Source organism: Semicossyphus pulcher, unplaced genomic scaffold (assembly GCF_022749685.1).
Source record: "Semicossyphus pulcher isolate SPU_LCO1_2020_fin unplaced genomic scaffold, fSemPul1.0.p SCAF_12, whole genome shotgun sequence".
Classification (NCBI taxonomy): domain Eukaryota; kingdom Metazoa; phylum Chordata; class Actinopteri; order Labriformes; family Labridae; genus Semicossyphus; species Semicossyphus pulcher.
The window spans coordinates 24,734,162-24,753,806 of record NW_027211626.1 but is presented as its reverse complement, the minus strand read 5'-3'; the positions used below and the strand labels follow the sequence as shown (position 1 = coordinate 24,753,806).

Genomic DNA, 19,645 nt, shown 5'->3' with positions numbered 1-19,645 from the left:
AATGATGCCTTCAGGGCCCGCTCGGCATGGTAGCTTGCTGTGTGAATGCAGCAGATTGCCTGACCAAATGCTCTTCTTTACGTCTGAAGAAGTCTACTGTTTTATCGGCCTCTGCCGGATGTTTTTGCATCAAGTGACGCTGAAGTTTCGAAGGCTTTAAACACTCGTTTGAGAGGGTCTCCAGACAGAGGACGCATTTCGGGCAATCATGGCCATTTTTCTGTATTGCTGAATTTGAGAATCCGAGATTACAGCAGTTTACGTGTTGTTAGGTTCAGGACAAATGGTTTTTAAAAAAAACAAACATTTTTTTTTCTCCTATTTTCTGAGGCCCCCCTAGCGCCCCCTTGCGGCCCCCACTTTGAAAACCACTGCTCTAGAACATTGTGCTCCCAGAGTGCAGGCCTGCTGGTAGTACCTTTAACTACATTAGTCTTAACCTGGTGTTTAATTGTACACATAGACACATTTAGGGGTACAGTGAGTGACTTGCCACCATTTGCAGATTGCTAAAGCTACTTCACAGATGTGCTGTACATAAATCCCATTTAACATGGACACCATGGAATCATTGAGAGAACAGCTGGCTTAGAAGCAGACCTTCATTGTTTTATTTGTAAAACCACAATTTCCAACTACACCTGCAAACACAGAGTGCACATATCATCAAACAAACCTAAAATTCACTGCTGACACAGTTTCTGGACATTCTAGATGTTGGTCAATTAAGGTGGCATGATATGAACCAACTTTCAGTGTGTCAAATACCAGAAAGAGGCGTGTACAGTTAGGATTAATTTCATTGAGCTTATATGCAGGTAGATACAGTATGTACAAAATTACAAACTAGAAAACACATGCAGGCACAGAGCCCTCCGTGCTGGAGAAAATGATGAGGTGAGGGTTCAGGTTTTAAAGTTCAGGCCAGTTTGGAAGTTCTGTAGGCTCCAGAGGTTATTCAAAGAAAGCATCCTCCATCCATATATAGTCTGTTGTATTTTTGGATCCTTCAGTCGACTTTGACCACACTGTAGATTTTGGTAACAAACCAGAAACAGGCAAAGAAGCCGATCGTACCTGAGGACAGAGGAAATACACTTTTAATAAGAGCTACAATTAATTCATTCCAATGAAGGTTTCTTGACCCAAAGCATAAAATAAGCTTGAGGTTAACACACACACATGAGGTTAAGGGTCACTTGGCTTAAGTGACTCACTACTGACTCATTATTAGTGTTTCACATATTTCCTTGGCCCTTTTTTGATTACATTTTAACGCCACACGCATAAACCTCTGTGTAGATTCGTAAGTAAAACTCACAAACACAGACATGTGCATGCACGCTCTGTAATATGTTCCCAATGTTTATCATACATTTATTGATAGATATGTTTGCATATATAAGTGCAGATGTGTGACATCTTTGAAGTTCCACAACAGTGGTAGAGATCGGCAGTTATATCTAAAAAAATATTTAACGTCATAAGGATGATCAATTATTCATTTATGTTTTAATGTCCATATTTAAGTAAAACATGCTTCACAACTTAGACAATTAAAAGATAAAAAAATTAAAAGATCATTATCAGAAAATAATGCATTTTTTTCAGTTTTAAATGGGCCTTTGAGTAAAATATACAGAATGCTATGTAGATGACAGAAGTCTGCAAAAAAAACTAAACAATCCCTTTTGTTATATTAAGTGTTATTAATACCAGCTGATCTATGGGAAATGGGCTGCTCGTGGTAATTGTTCCTGGAGTGAGGAAATAAACATCACGTTAAAGCTGCACTACTCAATATGATTATGTCAACAACGCCTTGAATGAAAATGTGAATGTGTCGCTTGTAGTGATGAACCCACAGAAAATGATTTCTTAAAAACTTTATAAATAAGATTGTAATCTTTTGGTTAATTGCTACTTTCATTTATTAGATTTGCATAAATGCCACTCCTAAAAGTCACCTGTTGGCACATAACAAGGGTCTTTAAGCTCAGAGAAGAGAAATTGATGCGATGACATCAATTTTTAAAAATCCTTTTCTACATTAAACATCTATGAGAGCAAGCACTCAAGAGACAGTGCCCTGTAAAGGTGACACACATCAGACCCCCACACAACCCCAAAACACACATTTGGTTTCAAAATAGCTATCTGAAAACTTACAAAACAAGGTTATCCCAAATTTTAATACTTTTGGTCCAAAATAAATTAAGTTAAATAGAAAATAGAAAAAATTGTAGATGTAAAAACTGTGTCAATTCCGATATTTCATTATTTTTTAATGGTATGAGATAGACAGATTTACATCTCCTAAAGTTTTCATGTTGTGCCAGGTGTAGGTCAGTCGCACATGTGAATGCTAAATGTGGCCTATTATATTCTGTATCCATTGAAATATTATTTTAGTTTCCCATTTGTTTATTATCATCACATCCTGCCGACAGAAAATGTAAATATAAATTAGGGCTGTCAAAGTTAACGCGCTAATAACGGTTTTGTTATAAATAGCTAATTTATTGTTCAGGATAACTGTACGGGGGGTGAATTTTTTTATAACACACCCGTTTTAATTATATTAAGCCTTAAATCATAGGGGACGGATCACTTGATTGACAGGTGGATCCTGCTGGCTGTCTGCTAGACGTCAACACAGACACAGACACTGAGCTTAACTCCACCTGTTTGTGTTGTTGGAGACTTTTGGGGATTTTTTCATTCAAAGTTTGGACAAATAATCTCTCTGTGGGATTTATGGAACTTTATGGCTGTGCAAGAAGTCTGAGCTCCAGCTTTTCGGTGAGTTAAAAGTTAGTGTTATTGTATTGAAATATTTTTAGCACGAAGTAGCAGGTATACCGTGCTCCCTTTAGTTGCTGTAGTCAGTTGGAGTCAGGAGTTGTTTGCTTTCCCCCGGAGACATTACATCGGACTGCAGTGCTGAGCAGATCGGTTATTTTAAGGTTCCCGTTACGTGTCGGCTCGCCGCTCTCTCACCGGGCCAGCGAGCAGCGAGTCTGCTACTTCTTTAGTCTGATGACTAAACACCTGCAGTCAGTCACCGACAGAATGCCCTTCTGGCAAAGTCAAACTAGCTCATTCATTATTTATACAGTCCATGGCTAATGATCGCTAGCTACGCTGAGGAGCATATAGCCTAGCTTCATAGCCGTAGCTGGCTGATTTGCCCCTCTCTGGATTAGCCGGCTCTGGAATTTCCAATATGGCGACCCCCAGCGGCGGCGCAATTCGGGCTTCAAAACGCTTCTTCAGAAACCAATGGGCGACGTCACTGAGACTACTTTCCATAATTTATACAGTCTATGGTTACCACCGGCAGTGTTTCCGCTACATACATTTTACTTACATTTTCTCTGAAATTAAACGACTACGCACCAAATGAACGGTCGGTCGCCCGCTCTCCTTGTCGAGGAAGAGCACTGAAAGAGTGACAGGAGTCACAGGACATCAGGACGCTCTCTGTCTGCACACAATCATATGCAGTTCTGTAACGCAATGTAGACACTTCTACTGTGTATCTCAATTACCGGTTAACTGCAACCCTGATCCTTTGTCAAGGGCTGCTGATGCTTTGCACATCTCATTTAAAATGAGTTGTTTGGCCCTTTGCTGTATATGGCTCCACAAACATGAGCACATTTCCCAGATGGTATTCCACTCTGCTTTTACACTAAAGTTTTCCCTGCCTATTTAAAAAACAAAAAACTGTATTAAATGCCTCTAAAAGAAATTAACTTAAGTGTTGTTGTGAGTTATTTGTGAGTTAGGTATTTTCAAACTGCAGCACATTTCCCCACTGACCAAAATAGTAACAACCCCAAACATCCCCAAACTGCCAATACCACTAGACCAAGTGTCAGGTGTCAATAGTCATGCACACTGTTGACTATAAAATGATTGAGTCCCATAAAGATAAAATATATGTCAAACCTGAGTCTTTTTTTACACCCTCTTAATTAAGAACTAGCTTCTTGCATGGGGGAAAAAAACAGCCGTTATGATTCATTTTTCGGGGGGCAAAAAAATCTAACCACATACTTCCCTTCTCATATACCTACCAGTGAATAAGAAAAAGATGAGAGCCATGATCATTGTGTATCCAAAGTACAGGATGGTGCTGGCCAGTCCAGTGATTTGCAGCTTTGAGAAGAAGTAGTGAATGGCATATACCAGGAAATAGACAGCAGTGAAGCCGCTGGTAAGAAAGGAACGCCACTGCCAATGGTAGTCCTATGTAGTAGAGAAGCACAGCCAGAGTTGATATGGAGCCCCTCTGGTGACATTTGTGTGAAAAAAATGAATGCGTGGCCACAAGATAGTAATGCGTGGCCACGACTCAATTATTATGAGACTTAATTGGTATGACAGTGCACACTCAACCCACCTTGGAGCTGTTTATATGAGACACAACGCGTGGCCACGCATTACTACCATGTGGCTACGCGTTATTATCATGTGGGCATGACTTAAATATCATCTAGTCACGACTTATTTTTTCCCCCAAATGTCACCAGAGGGGCTCCGTAGATTTTTAAGAAAATGTCATCAATGAAACATAAAGATGATAATGTTAAAGGTATTTCATTGCCGCTTGTCATGCTTTTTACCTCAGCACATAAGTGGAAGTAGCAGAGCAGGATGGTGGCCTCAGAGCAGGTAATGACCAGGATAATGAAGACAAGGAATAGGAAACCAAACATGTAGTACATCTGATGGGACCTGGAGGACAGAAAAGAGAAGTCTGAGTCCTGTTGACAAAAGTATATACGACAGGCAGAGAAACGGTTTTAAAATAAGTTAGTGACTTGTCATGTTAGAAATGTCTACTTATGCCAAATTAGGTATTCAACATGATGTATTTATATCCTGGCAAAGTTGAATAGATGTACAGAAAAATAAAGGTTAACAATGAAAACATGCCATTTACTAATTTTTTAATTATAATTTGAAAACAGATAACATTGCCTCTTGTCACCAACAATGTTTGTGATATTCATGGATAGGATCTCAAGGTGGAGCCAGGGTGAAAACATTTCAACATCAAAAGATTTGTGATTTATTAAACTTGTGATTTATTAATTAAAAAATGTAAACAAAGGATCAAAGGAAGAGTCCCGGGTAAATTAATAAAGTCAAACAAACTTGAAAACAAGAGCAAAAATACAGCCTCACAGCAAGCTGCTACTAACAATACTTCTCCCCCCAGTCAATATCCTAGTCACCTTAACACCTCAACAAATAAGCATTTTAAAAGTAGTGTTCTTCTCCTCTGGAGACTGCAGCCTCTGTGTAAACCGGGTAAACCGGAATGCCCGACATGTTTACCATTGCTCCCAGAGGCTAAAATCGTTGTCAGACTAGGCCGATGGGTCCTGAGATTGAGGGTTGGTAGTTGTGTCACCATTTAAGACTCCCCGTAAATATAACTGAATAGTACTTATGTGTTTCACAGCTTCCTATACTTGACGGAAGCTATGAGTAATGACAGCACAATCTTTTTCTCCATTCTCACCAGATTGAGTTTAATATGAAGAACAGCTGAATAAATATACATCCAAAAGGCAGAATTCCTCCCATGATGATACCAGGGAAAGGCTTTGTGTAGAATGACTGCTCTGGGATTTGACGAGGAATTTGATTGGTCCGCACTGGATGTTCAATACCCTTAAACAATAAGTCAGAGCAGATAGTGAGAGAGAGACAATCAGACATTCAGAAAGGTACATAACAGACAGTCAAAAATTATAAAAATAAATAAATAAAAAGATTACACATCCATCAACTAATCATTTGCCTTACATGTACATAATTTTACTATAAAAATGTAAATATTTCTCAAATGTCCTTATTATTATTACTTTTATTTTATGTTTCTGTTTCGTTACTTTATTCTTTTATTTGTCAAGGACGATGCAAAAGACATTGTGACAGATTACAGTAACATAAGACGTATGTATTGCAGCCAAGGCTAATTTGCAACCCCTGTCCCTGCTTCCTTATTTTACAATTATTTGTTTTTTATTATTATATTTTATGTCTCTATATTTAATATGTTACCCTTTCTAATCAGAGCATCCCAGCAGAAGTATCTCACACGATTCTACTTGAATCTTGAACACTGTGAACTACTAACTGCAACTCTTCCTGCACTTCAGTCTGGAGTTGTTTTTTCATGGTTGGTTCTGTTGTTGCTTGAGTACTAGCTGTACTTATTGATGTTGTGACATCACACTCTTTCTGCAAACCATTACTCACTTGAAATGTATACCAACAATTAATGAATGCATGAGGTATAAATCAAAATACAGTAAGTGTGTTCATATTTACTCACGGCCTTCTTGAAGCCAAAGTAGGCTCCTAAAAAGGTAAGTGGCACTGAGATACAGAACCACAGAGCCAGGATGGCTACCAGGGTGCCAAATGGCATGGCTGCCGAAGACCCTTCACCCCACAGGATCAAGTTCATTACAAAGAAATCTGCAAATACCACCCTGAGCAGAGACAGCGAGGAAGTTACAAGAAGGAATTAATGACAGAGAGAGTAAGATAAAGCAAGCGTGTTAGAGTGTCTTACCCTGGACAGAGGAGGGCTGTCAGCAGAACATTGGTCTTCCACTTTTCTCCTCCAAAAGCTGACAGTTAACAAACACAAAGAAGAAAAGGATTTTTTTTCAAATCAGACTAAAATACCTTTGAGTCTTTTTGTGTAGATAGACAAGAAAGGAGAGGAGAGAGAGGGAGGCTTGGAAAGCGGCAACAGGCCCGTGTTGGAATTAAACCCTAGCCGCTGCGATACCCAAGCAATCCTCCCAGCCTTAATGGTCTGCGCTCTAGGTGAGGTACTGTGATTTATTCTAATTCACTTTTAGGATTTATTTGCTTGGAGATATGGCCACAACCCAATGTAGAGCCTGAAACTGATAACTGATAACTTTATGTGAATTTCAAGCAAACAGCCTTTACGAAAAGCTAAAAGGTAACCTTGATTTTGTTCATCAATTGTTAGTATCAACAGAAAACTTGATAATGAAAATAATCAGTAGTTCCAGCCCTACCTTAAATTCTTCTCCTATTTTCTCCTTAGCTGTTTTTTCCTGCAACATAAAACAGTTGCCTGTTTTTTGTTTTCTCACTTACATTTGTAGAGGCGAGCAGCCACATATCCAGCAGGAGTTCCCAGAAGAACCCAGAGAACAACTGCACACGTCATGAGAGCTCCACGGTTCGCCGGAGAGAGGAACCCAAGACAGGCAAAGACTGGAGAGGGGGGAAGATTACTTCATTACATATTAGACATTGGATGTTAGGATAAGTAAGGCATATAATAGAGATTCATTTATAGTGGATTTTTTTAGGCTGATACCAATATTATTATTTCAGTTTAAAAATCTGATAATGATACAAGATTGTTTTTTTGTTTTTCTTTAAGTGGCCTTTAAGTGCAAAACATTTCAGCAAATACAACATTTCACAAAATAGAGAGCGCCAGCAACATCTCAGAGAACGAAAGAGGACAACAACTCGTGCTGGACTGGACAGAACCCAAGTTAATAGAAGTTTAATTAAGTGCAGCCAGCGATGCTCTATGAAAGGAAGCTCTCATTTCAAGATCAGCGATTTAGACATTCAAATTTGCATTCTGTTTTTGTTTGTGATTAATGTTGTGGTTTCTAAAAAGTTGTGTTTTGAGAATTGTTATGTCTTATATTTAGTTGAGAAATATAAAACACTGGGCTACACCGTCATATTGGTGGGTTGAGCCGGACACAGTTTGGACTGTGGAGCTTTTATCTGGTATGGTATCTTAGTGGCTTGTCTTAGATGGTATGGTGACGCTGATGTAGTTGTGTACTGCAGTCTTGGCGCACAAAAGAAAATCATCTTGCAAAGCATCTATTGTCTGCTACGTTTGATAATAATTTAATTACATTATTTGGATAAATTACACCCGACAATTAAACCGAAATACATACAAACACACATCTCATGATTTTTTCAGCTTTACACTTTCATTTAGCTGTCTTTTTGTCTAATTATGGTATAAATCCTGTACAGGATTAAAAGTATACAGCTCAGAATGGGGCTAATGAGCGTGTTAATGTACATCATCATCATCATCATCACAGAAAACAGTTTCCTGTTTTATGAAACGTTGTATATCAGTTGAAACAATTGAATCTCTGCTAAAACTCTTTTAGGACTGTTCGTTTCTATTATTTCTCCCCACAGCTTTGCCCGGCATCTTCACATTAACAAATATAAAGTTGTTCTCAAAAACAACAAAAGGGTTGTTTTAAAAATCCTTATTTATTCGTGGATAATTATTGTTTATATCACAATAGGAAGATAAGAAGTAACTATTATTATTTACAGCTCATTAGCAATCATTTTTTGCTCTTATGTATGGTACTACGGTGGTATTTGTATGGATCACATAATGCATTATTTTATCATATCCTTAAAACCTGGTGGTTGTCAACATCTTAAGAAATGTGGATTCATAAAAAAAGAGACATCACCTGTTCAGGTGTACTACAAAGCAAAATGAATTGAGCAGCAAGGTATGTTGAGCCTAAAGCCAGAGTTGAGTATAAAGACGGCTTTCTTTTACGCATCAAACGGCTGTGAAGAACAGCGCCCTTTAACATATTCTTGTCCTGACAATATTCACTATGACAGATTCTCAGCTGAGGGAAACTGTCATCTGAAAACTTGTTGAACCGTTAAGTTACTTTGCGTAATGCGACCTAACAAACCAACAAAGGCGTTGCAGTTTCACCAAGAGAACATTCGGTTAGTGATGCAGAAAACCTAAGCTTCCTGTTTTTTACTGTGTGCTTCAGGTAATATTAACAATTCAAATTTCACATAGCAGAGCATCCATACACTGAAAGAAAAATGAAATCAGCTGCAGATCACTTTGGATTATGTTTGAATGCTTGGTCATAATTTGCGGCCAAGTCTGATTTTGCTGGTGGTACAGTAGCCAATCAAATGCCCATTAAAAAATTGATTAGTCTACTACACAGGTCATATTGAACAAAAATAAATGATTAAATTTAACACTGAATTGCCTAAAAACTAAAGGAGTGATTTCAACATATCCCTCATAAAGGGACAATGTCAGACCTACATGCAATAGATCTTTTCATCTGAGAATTCATTTCAAATTCCATAAATGTATTTATTAAAAGAACTTTGACCAAGATGTACTGATTTAACTGTTTGCTGTAAAATGTCAGTGCTCTCTAGTGGACAAACTTTGTAATGGAGATATAGTTCTAAATAACCTCATACGTATTCATGACATACGACAACTCTACTTTGTATTTTCTACTAAGATTTGTTTAGAACCTCTCATCATCTGACTTCATGCTATTTGCTCCTTTATACTTCATGATACATTTGCTGATGGAATGTTAAGAGCAGGTGATGAAGCAGCAAACCAGGCACTTTTGCCATAAGTGGTATAAGTTTCACATTTATGATGTTAATTGTATTCAATTCTAAAAACAATGATGAAGATATTAAATACATACAAAGGGTGACGAAGGTCATAATGAAGATCTGGGTTCCAGAACCAAGAAAAACTGACAACAGCATGCCTTTCCTAGGAGGGCGGAAAACATCTCCATGGACCAACTTCCACCCAAACTCTTCCTGGGCATCCTCCTGTGGATATTACAGATAGGCGAATATGACTGACCATCACATCTTTACACCTTAGGACAACCTGATACAGCTGTTTCATGTTTCAGTAGGGTCAGAACTGCCGTGTATAATTATGTTTCATGTGAATTTAATTCAAGTCAAGTTAGCTAATCATTGCTGGATGAGCTTAGAACTATTGGTTGATTTCTGACTACGGCTGCATCCCGGCACAAAAGTGTTCCTATCAGCCACAGAGAGAAAAACTCACCACAGAGTCCATCTGATTGTATCTGGCGATGTCTTTATGAAGAGTCCTCAGCATGATCATGGCTACCATTCCAGAAAGGAACAACACAATCACCAACGAGTTCATAATGCTGTTGAGACAAAACAGTAAAATAGTTATCTCGTTCAACTCATTTGGCTCATTGCTTCCACATCACTTAATGTTAAAGTTGTAATCTCCAAGACCTCAGATTCTTTCTCTTTGGCGGCAGCTTTGGGGATAAATGGTAATTCTCGGAGCACACTTCCCAGATATATCCAGAGTGTGACGTCCACAGCTGGCTCTGGTTGTAACTCTCGTTTGTCTTCATCTGAGCGTCGAATTTGTTTCTTTTTCTTTGGATTTTCACTTATTGTTGAAGTTGTATGTGTAGTCATCGATCTTTTCTTTGGCCCTTAACAGACCTGGTATTAACATGTGTCCTGGGTGATCCGATCACAAGTGGTCAGCTCTAAGCACTAGTATTTACACTTTTCTACGCGTCTCCAAATACGTCTTCAGTGACCACTTGTGATCGAATCTCACTTTCCCATATGGACATATGACAGCATGTGAAGACGGAGTTTATACTTTATAGTAACTGTGCGCGGAAATACAGACAGATTGCGCCGCTATTGAGCCAGGTACAGAGCATGAGAAACACACACAGATCTGTGTCATATCTGCTCCTTTCCTAATGTCTGTCTCCTCCCCGCACGGCAGGAGAAATGTAGAATCTGCACTGAAATGTAGAATCTGTAGGCAGGGACGTGGATTGGACGTGTAGTTTCCATTTCTAGTGCACTTGTAGTCCGAGTAATATAGACCAAACACGCATCAGCAGGCTGTGGGGTATGCAGAAAAAGGTCCGTGTGGAGATCGTAAGCAGGTGTAACATAATGTGCCGTAATGACATCCCAGCTCCCATCAGTGGTCATCTGACGCAGTTTAGCTTCTTATTAATCTCTTTAAACAGACATCTGCATGCTAACAGCTAACAACACGTTCTAGATCTAAACTTCAACTTGAGATAACTTCCCTGACGTGGTGTCACGAAAACCATTCAGCATTCAGATTTCCCGACTTCCTTGAATGCATCGCAAATGATCGATCCGACATCTGTTTAACAAACGAGCATTTTAAAAGTAGTTTCCTTCTCCTCTTGAGGACAGACCTGACAAAGCTTCAGTTTTACTTTTTACAAATCTGCATCATGATGTTGAAATTTCAGCAAAGGTAAGACCCGTTAATTAAAGTCAATCACAAGAAAAACGGGTTCTTTTTCTGTAAACAAAGCAGCACGTGGAAAAGGAAGTCGTTTATCGCTAATCGGCGGCTACATGCCCTGGCATGTTCACTGTTGTGCCCAGAGGCTATATCGTCGTCAGACTATAGCTGATGGGATCAGAGATTGCACTTTTCAGAGAGCGGAAAAGCAGCCGCTTAGCTCCGCCCACCCTCTCTGGCAGACCAACCACTGCTGGGTGATGGAAAACGCGTCACTAACTGAGCGCTGCTTGTGATTTTTTCACCACCGACACCCAGTCCGACCACTGTGTTACCTCATTCAGCAATAGATAGTGACTTAACAGACATTTATTTAAATGAAAATCTTCGAGATTGTTACTTTAATATATCAGTATTTTTACCTTGATTGTTTTTATGCATGGAGAAAACAGGTCAGACACAAGGGTTGAGTAATGGTATGAATTGATCATTTTGCCTGTCAAGATAATAACATTATTTACTTGAATGGATCTGAACGTGATCAAGTTTTTTCTGACCTTAATGTTGTGTTTTATGTTTACATGCATTTGTTTGGATAAGAATTTTGCTACAGTTATAAGACTTGGTGCAGCTCGCTAAGCTGATTGAACAGAACAAAACTATACTGAGAAGTGTTTTGCTGTAGTATTTGGTCACTCTGCTCTCTATTGTCCGCTGCTAATCTCCTCCATCAGCTTCTTCTCACTCATACCCTCACTCACACCCAACCACCCACCAACACACAAACACAGCAAACAGTAAACTGGTGAAGAGAAGATAATGTGTTTCTCAAGTTCAAGTCTGTTCAGCAAAAGATAAAACCCTGCTCACCCTGCCTACATGACATGTCATGCCCAATGCATTTTAACTGTAACAGGTGATGTTGCAGGTGAACACTGCATTAGTCCAGCCAAAGGTTTGGTAGATTAAGTAAAAATAGTTTCAAAGCTACACTCAACAGCTCAGGTGGGGGAACATTCTTGCATTAGGGATAATGAGAGCCTTTCAAGTAAGTATGTCAACTTTAGTTAGTAACAAAAACCGTCCATTCAACCAAAAAACACCCAAAAAGAAAGAATGCATTGTTAAGGAATGAATGAATCTCTAAACAACTGTGCTAAATGTTTACTATGCATTTTAGTGCATTTTCTTTGTTAACAGAGCCTGTGGGTCCATTTAATTTAGATTTTGTTTTCACATATCAATACCAATGTACTGCATTGTTATGCCATTATATCACCACTATATCAGTAAAATAAAATGTTGAAAAACTAACAATAAAATTGTTTATTGCAATTTTCTGGGACAATACTTTGTCCAATCTTTTGCTAATGATTACTGCAGTCTAAGGTCTGCCCCAACCAACAAGCCTGCTAACATAAAAACTGTCCCCGTAAACAGAATTATTTTGGGATGGTGGGACAGGAACATTGTGTTGACATGGTCAGTTCTAGACAGAACAAAACAAGCCTGGGAGGAATCACCTGCCAGCAACTTACAATGCTGTTATGTCAAATCCAACTGAGTTGCTCTGCTATGACGTACATTTTGTTGCTGAGGGTGTGCAGTTCGGAAGATCTAGCAAAGACACCTTTTAAGAATAAGAGATGCTTGCTTTCTCTCAAAACATTGGACAGCTCCCTTAAATGATGACTTGCAAACTACCACTTCAATTTGTAATAAGAACTTTTGATGCTATTTAAACTTAAAAACATGACGAGCAGACAATTCACGAACCACCAACCTTCAAAAGCACAATTAGTTCTTCTTGCAACCTTCTTTAAATTCATGAAATGTACTGTATGTGTCCTACTAAAACTGATACTATATAAATGTTTATGTTATACAAATATATGTCAGTGTGTTTGTTTATGTTCTACCTGAACCACTGGATGTTGGTGTGAGGCATCGACTCCAGGATGTAGTCCCATCTAGACGCCCAGCGAATATGCGCGTCTTCCTAAACACACATACACACAATTCTATGATATCAATAAACTACAAGTTAAATCACCTGATTAAACAACCCTTACACCAACAAAGCCGTATTATATGATACGCTGAATGATGTTTTAATATCCCACAATTAGCAGTGACATTACCGGCCTGTGGGTTGCTAGAGCGATTTTTTATTAAAGGTGGCTTGTTTAGCTGATTGAATGACTTCAGGCTCAATGTCGGTGTTGGTGAGGGCACACAGGGCGCACTAAAGCTACGCACCATATAATCTTGACTACCTTGGTTATTTGTCGTGCTCTCAGGAGAGGTGCAGTTTAGAATGTGTTGAGGCCAATCCAGCGTTGCACAGCAATTAATGTGCCAATGATGACGAAGCATAAATTATATTTAAAAAGAAGCAACTGTTCGTGGCTATATACTTGATCAAGTTAACTCATAATGGAAGTTCCCAGACAATAACTTTCCTCCTTGAAAAACTATCCACAGGATTCCCAACCCGTCATGGGTCATAACGGGGACAGCCCTGCGTGCAATGCACTGGTTCCTTCTTTTTTCATGTAAGAAGTATTTCCCTAAAGATTATAACTTGAGGTTAATCCAGGCTTTTCCCTTCCTCCCATTTCAGTATAAGTCCAACAACAGTTTTCCTTTGAGCCATACTACTGCACTCACCTTAAAGCTGACTGAGTAAGTGTATGGGATCTTGAACACTCCAGTGTGTTTGTTTTTCAGGAACTTTGGCCCTCCAGAGCAATCAGGACTGTCATCATTAGGGTTTTCATAGCTGGACAAAGAAAGGAACACATATGTGAAATGCATATCAGATTATAGTACTCTAATATACCCTAATATATAACTTGCATATACAGATCTGAATATAATGTAAGCACAAGAACATGAATTAAAAGTTCACTATTGCACTTCTGTCAAGATACAGAATGCACAAAGGTTTCTCCAGTTGGCCCAAATGTAAAATACATCAAACAAAATGTTAAGATAAAAACTGTCATTGATCACCTTTTGGGTTCAATCTTGGCAGCCACCAATCGTGCTCCGAGTTGTTCGTGCTCAACAATGTGGTAGTGGATGGTGACGTCCACATGGTTAAAGATGTAAAAAGCATCCTTTTCATTGAAGTTAGACTGGAACATAGAAACAAAAACAAAAGTGTTAATGATAGACAGGGTTATAGTGTGTTATTATACTTATAGTAGTGTATAATCTGTACTAGGGCTGTCAAAGTTAACGCGATGATAAAGAGTTAACGCACATTCCTTTTAATGCCACTATTTATGTTGACGCACGATTAACGCACACGCATTCTATTATTATGGCCCTCTGCCCGCCCCCGTGGTTTGGGTAATCTGGAAGCGATGCAGCGGTAATGTTGTGGATAGCAAGAAGAAGCAGACCTCCGTGAGAAGAAGTGGATAAAGAAAAGGGTCTATTAAATGGCAAGTTCATCCTCAAAGCCCTGCTGTAGATGGTTCTCTTGTCAAAACAACAGTTATTTCTATTTACAGTCGATGTGAACTGAGTTACCACCTGAGTACGTCAAGTCTTAAATACCACCTGCTGGCCGAGCACACAGCTGATGCAGAGAGGCTCAGGTTGTGAAAAATGTCTTTAAGTGGTTAAACTTTTACTAAAATGATGTTATTTTTATCTCCTGCTGCAGACTCACTGACTTATTACTTAGGAATGTTACATTCAGCTCAACACGCCGTCTGTTGTTGCTTGTTGGGCTTCAGTTTGCCATGTTCTGCTTTCAGCATATGTTTTGAGCATGCAGCACCTTTGAGGTTATTCTGTAGAATATTCTGGACACTATTTGTCATTGTTTTGGAACGTTGCAATAATAATAAACATACATCCGCATAAAGGAAGCATATTTTTCCATTTCCATGTTGATAAGAGGATTAAACACTTAAAAAAATCTCTCTTTAAGGTACATTTACAACAGGTAAAAAATTAATTTGTGATTAATCGCGAGCTAACTATGGACAACCATGCGATTAATCGTGATTAAATATTTTGATAGATTGACAGCCCTATAATACATTCAAACGATGGGTTTTGACAGGCGCTAGTATCAAAAACAGTGGCAAATGGTGATGCATGCCATAAATCCCCATTCCTCCCCCAACAGATCCGATCCACACACAACAAATTCCGTCAGTATTCTCTCGTTCTTGGTTCTTCTCTTGTTTTTTATTTTATTTTATTTTTTTAAATCTCACTAATTAATGGCATTTTTTGCCCTTAAAATGACTGTATCCGCTATACAGCCTCATTACCTCCTGTATCTGCTCAAACTAAAATGCCCCTTGATTGTCAGGAGACAGAATCCCTTTACTTCTTCACAAGGCTTTTATTGTGAAGCATTTGCAGGAATGTGTTCTCAGTGACTTTCAGGGTTGCAATACGACACCTGTAGCTGATGTTCTCTCGTGACATTTGTACATTAGCACAAAAAAACTCTGCACGTGTAAGTAAGCAAGAGTTAAGAACAATGCAACACTTACTATGTGTAGGTGGAAATGTTCATGCCCAAATATCTGTGCAAAGTTTTAATGCTAAAGGGAGCTTTGTTTGTGTCCATGTGTTATCCACTCACATTGACCACACATGCATCTTTTGGCCGGCCTGCTTCTGTGACGTAACAGCCTATAGGAAAACCAGGATTACAGAACCTCTGTCCATCTTCAACATCATAGCACCACGTAACCGGCATGTTATCCACAATCCTAGACACATACACAACAAAAGCCTGTTACGGTCACAAATACTAAAGTAGTCAAATCTAAAGTAGTCACATGTAGTTGGTCAGTCATTACATTACTCAAGACAAGACTGTCTTCTAAAAGTTTTAGAATACAGTAAAAGTTATACACTAGAACATGTCAAAGTGATATGAGGGTTGGGTATTGAACCTGTCTGTAGCAGGGTCCACGTGTCCTGGAAGCTTTCAATGTCATGGACAAAAGGATGAAATTACGGTCAAATATAACCTAGGCAGGTAATATCAAGGGTGTAAAATTGGCTAAGAAAATGACTGAATTGTCCCTACCAATAATTTTGTCCAAAAATGTATATATATGATATACATAACTGTTGCATATGAGACAACTATCACTCTGTCCCTGTAAACAAGGACTCCCGTCTACAGTTCAGTTCATACACTTCATTAATCAGCTGCCCAAATGTCTCTGGTTATAGTGGCACATTTGAAATGAAAACACCTCATCATCAAAGCGTGCGGTCTCAAAAGTTACGTAGATAGATAAAATACTGCTGGCACGCTGGAGATGGGTCATCAAGCAGGCTACCTTGGCCAGTTTGGCCCACTCAGGATATATTTCACTGAAATCCCTGATGAGGACTTCACAGGCCGTGGAGAAATTAAAGCCTCCATAGCCGCGGAGCTCTATTATCACAGGGATACCATCTTGTGCGCTTGTGGCATTCATGAGAGTGGCTGTGGCAGGTGCTGCTGAATCGTCCTCACTGGAAATTCCTTTGCGAAAATGACCAATAATGGTATAATGATGGCTGGTTTAGCAATTTCTGAATCACTGAGGGGACGGAGTTATAATGAATCAGTGATACTTTTTTTGTTGAAAATATATTATTCTCACCAGAAATTATGACTGGGGGATTTTAATATGTCAGAAAACTGGCAATTACAGAGGATGGTCCAAAAAAGAGAAAGTATCCAGTGAGTGGCAGTTCTCTGTGCAAAAATGCCTTGTTGATGACAGAGGTCAGATGAGAATGGCCAGAGTGATTCCAGCTGATAGAAAGGCAACAGTAACTCAAATAACCACTAGTTACAACCAAGGTATGACAACAGCAGCAGAAGACCACACCGTGTGCCACTTCTGTCAGCTAAAACAGGAAACTGAGGCTACAATTCGTGCAGGCTCACCATAAATTGGACAATAGAAGATCGGAACAACGTTGCCTGGCCTGATGAGTCTCGATTTCTGCTGCAACATTTGGATGGTAGAGTCAGAATTTGGCGTAAGCAACACGAAAGCATGAATCCATGCTGCCTTGAACAACGGTTCAGGCTGCTGCTGGTGGTGTAATGGTGTGGGGGATATTTTCTTGGCACACTTTGGGCCCCTTAATACCAATTGAGCATCGTTTAAACGCCACAGCCTGCCTGAGTATTGTTGCTGACCATGCCCATTCCTTTATGACCACAGTGTACCCATTCTCTTGATTCACCTTGTTGAATCTATGCCACGAAGAATTAAGGCAGTTCGGAAGGCAAAAGGGGTCAAACCCGGTACTAGCAAGGTATATCTAATAAAGTGGCCGGTGAGTATGTGTGTGTGTGTGTGTGTGTGTTTGTGTGTGTGTGCGTGTGTGCCAGTGAATCATACCTACCAGTGATGCTGGTAGTTGAGTAACATGCCTTTCTTGAGGAAGTCCAGTTTGGCTTTGTCTGATGGGTTGCTAGCATCATACGTTCTGGTACACACCTTCTGACACACCGCAGGTTTCTTAAACTCAAACTGACACACAGGACAAAAGGTTAGAACGTGCGTTTGTTTTTTGGCACTGTATTTATGCATTCTTCTTCACTATGAAAGTTTTATTATAAAGCAAGTGAAACAAGCAAGGGAAACAAAGGTTTATTCCAGGGCACTGGAAAGGAGGCATCCAGCCAATTGTCAAACCTCAGACACATGATGAACAATGGAAATTCTGTCCTGGCCCAGTAACACTGGACCAGCTCTTGACTCTTGTAGGGTTACTGGGAGAATCATTGAAACCTTAGTGATCTTAATATTGACCAAAGTAATATATATTATATATATGCCATAGTCAAGAAGCTCTCCCTCCCTGTCAATTCTGTGACTGTAAACAGAGCCACAGTGTGTTATACCGCCTGTGAATAAAAGCCTGTGGTTTACCTTGTATGGCGAAGGTTCAATTCTCTCCCCAAAAAGAACCTGGCCCAGATTCTCTGATGGACGTTTCATTGTTTTCTCTGAGCAGAAGTCAAACCTGCACAAAAGGAGATATTTGTTTAAAATCTTTTGGGGCAGAATACATTACACCACACAAAAGCCTTTATTCTCACTTTAGACACTGCATTCAGTAACTTTGTTTCTGGATCTAATGTTCTGATGTCACAGCAGGTGCTTTCCAGCGTCTGTTATCGAATATATATGTATTTTACATCTTTGGACAAATGATCATATGTTAAAAGGGTCCTAAATTAAAATACTATTGTCATGAAACCACAAATAAAGCCTTTAAATGCTACCATTAATTACAATTATATTAATATTTAAAATGAGAAATTGGCCTTGATTTGAATACAAAACCTACTACCTCACTTTGAAGCTACTTACGCAGTATATTCATAAGGCAGAACAGACTCCACTGAATCCAGCCTGTTCACAAACAGCTCAATGGTCGACTAGAAGAAGACAAATCAGATGGACACATATTGTCGTGGCTCATACACAGCTACATTATGTGGGAAACTCGGTAAAACATTAAGTCATTGATCATTATCAGCCCTACAGGGAGTTTGACATATCGATTTTCTAACTAAACAATAACCACTCACAAATCCTGCAATTAATTTCATATCAAGTGTTTTGCTACAACCTTATTATACAACTAGATTGCCATTTAGTTATCATATAATCCGTTTGCATTGCTGTTTGTTGTGGCTACCGTTAGCGGACTGAAAGCAGAGCTATTTAAATACAAAACTTGCTTACCTTTCGAATTCCAATACTTCTTGTGTGTTTACTAACAGAGTATACTCCACATTAGTTATTCTGGAACTTTGTTATACCATCTGGTAGCTATTACGCAAGTGATCTGAGATATGTTATGTTTACCTTGCAGTCTGGAACTAGGTCTTTACCAGGCTCACAGAAGCTAACGGGTGCCAGACCCGGGAGGTAGAAGCCGGCCGCTCGAGCCACCAGCGCAGCTCCAAGCAGGCACAGCAACATCTTCACACCGAACAATCTTCTGCAGATATTAAGCCAATAATGTCGCTCCTATTCTCAGTTAACACTGCTTCAGACATCTACACAGTACCACCACCAGCATCCGGTTCTGCAGATGGGAGACACGGGACTCCAAGGCAGACACGTCACATACCGGAAGTCCTTCTTGGAGAAGCGGAGCATTGTGGGATCGTAAACATGTTTTTTTTCTCTCTTTTTTGGGGGTTAGTTATGTGGTTTTATTATACAAGATACAAGACAAAGTGCAAACTTTAAAGGGGCATGGTTTCAATAATCAAAATGGAAGTTGAAACAGTACTAAAGCCTAAAAAGGTTCTTTAACACCGAGTGGAAGGCCTTTTTTATGAAAATATTGCAATCATTGCAGATTCATCATACCTTTTTTTTTTTTTTGCTTGTCATTTCTAGATGTACATTATTTTTTTGATTCAACAGATTCATCATACCTTTTTTTTTTTTTTTGCTTGTCATTTCT

General features: G+C 39.2%; 1 protein-coding gene across 1 annotated transcript; it reads right to left on the bottom strand.

Moving 5' to 3' along the window:
- Nucleotides 1–598: 598 nt before the first annotated feature.
- tm9sf2 (transmembrane 9 superfamily member 2) lies at nucleotides 599–19,253 on the bottom strand. Its single transcript, XM_069658358.1, has 17 exons — nucleotides 19,036–19,253; nucleotides 18,535–18,602; nucleotides 18,091–18,184; nucleotides 17,561–17,688; nucleotides 15,783–15,912; nucleotides 14,183–14,307; nucleotides 13,838–13,949; nucleotides 13,087–13,166; nucleotides 9,944–10,052; nucleotides 9,564–9,696; nucleotides 7,162–7,281; nucleotides 6,599–6,656; nucleotides 6,356–6,515; nucleotides 5,537–5,688; nucleotides 4,632–4,743; nucleotides 4,083–4,254; nucleotides 599–1,077 (listed from the first exon to the last, which is right to left on the bottom strand). Exons 1-17 carry the CDS (start codon nucleotides 19,150–19,152, stop codon nucleotides 1,010–1,012), a joined length of 1,938 nt encoding a protein of 645 aa, XP_069514459.1. The 5' UTR covers nucleotides 19,153–19,253; the 3' UTR covers nucleotides 599–1,009.
- Nucleotides 19,254–19,645: the final 392 nt, after the last annotated feature.

Excerpts from the sequence above, each read along its gene's own strand:
- tm9sf2 (XM_069658358.1), bottom strand. The coding sequence starts at position 19,152 with ATGTTGCTGTGCCTGCTTGGAGCTGCGCTGGTGGCTCGAGCGGCCGGC. Across the intron at positions 4,744-5,536 it reads TTCATATTAAACTCAATCTG|GTCCCATCAGATGTACTACA; the intron begins GTGAGAATGGAG and ends TCTGTCCTCCAG. Across the intron at positions 1,078-4,082 it reads CATCTTTTTCTTATTCACTG|GTACGATCGGCTTCTTTGCC; the intron begins GTAGGTATATGA and ends CTCTGTCCTCAG.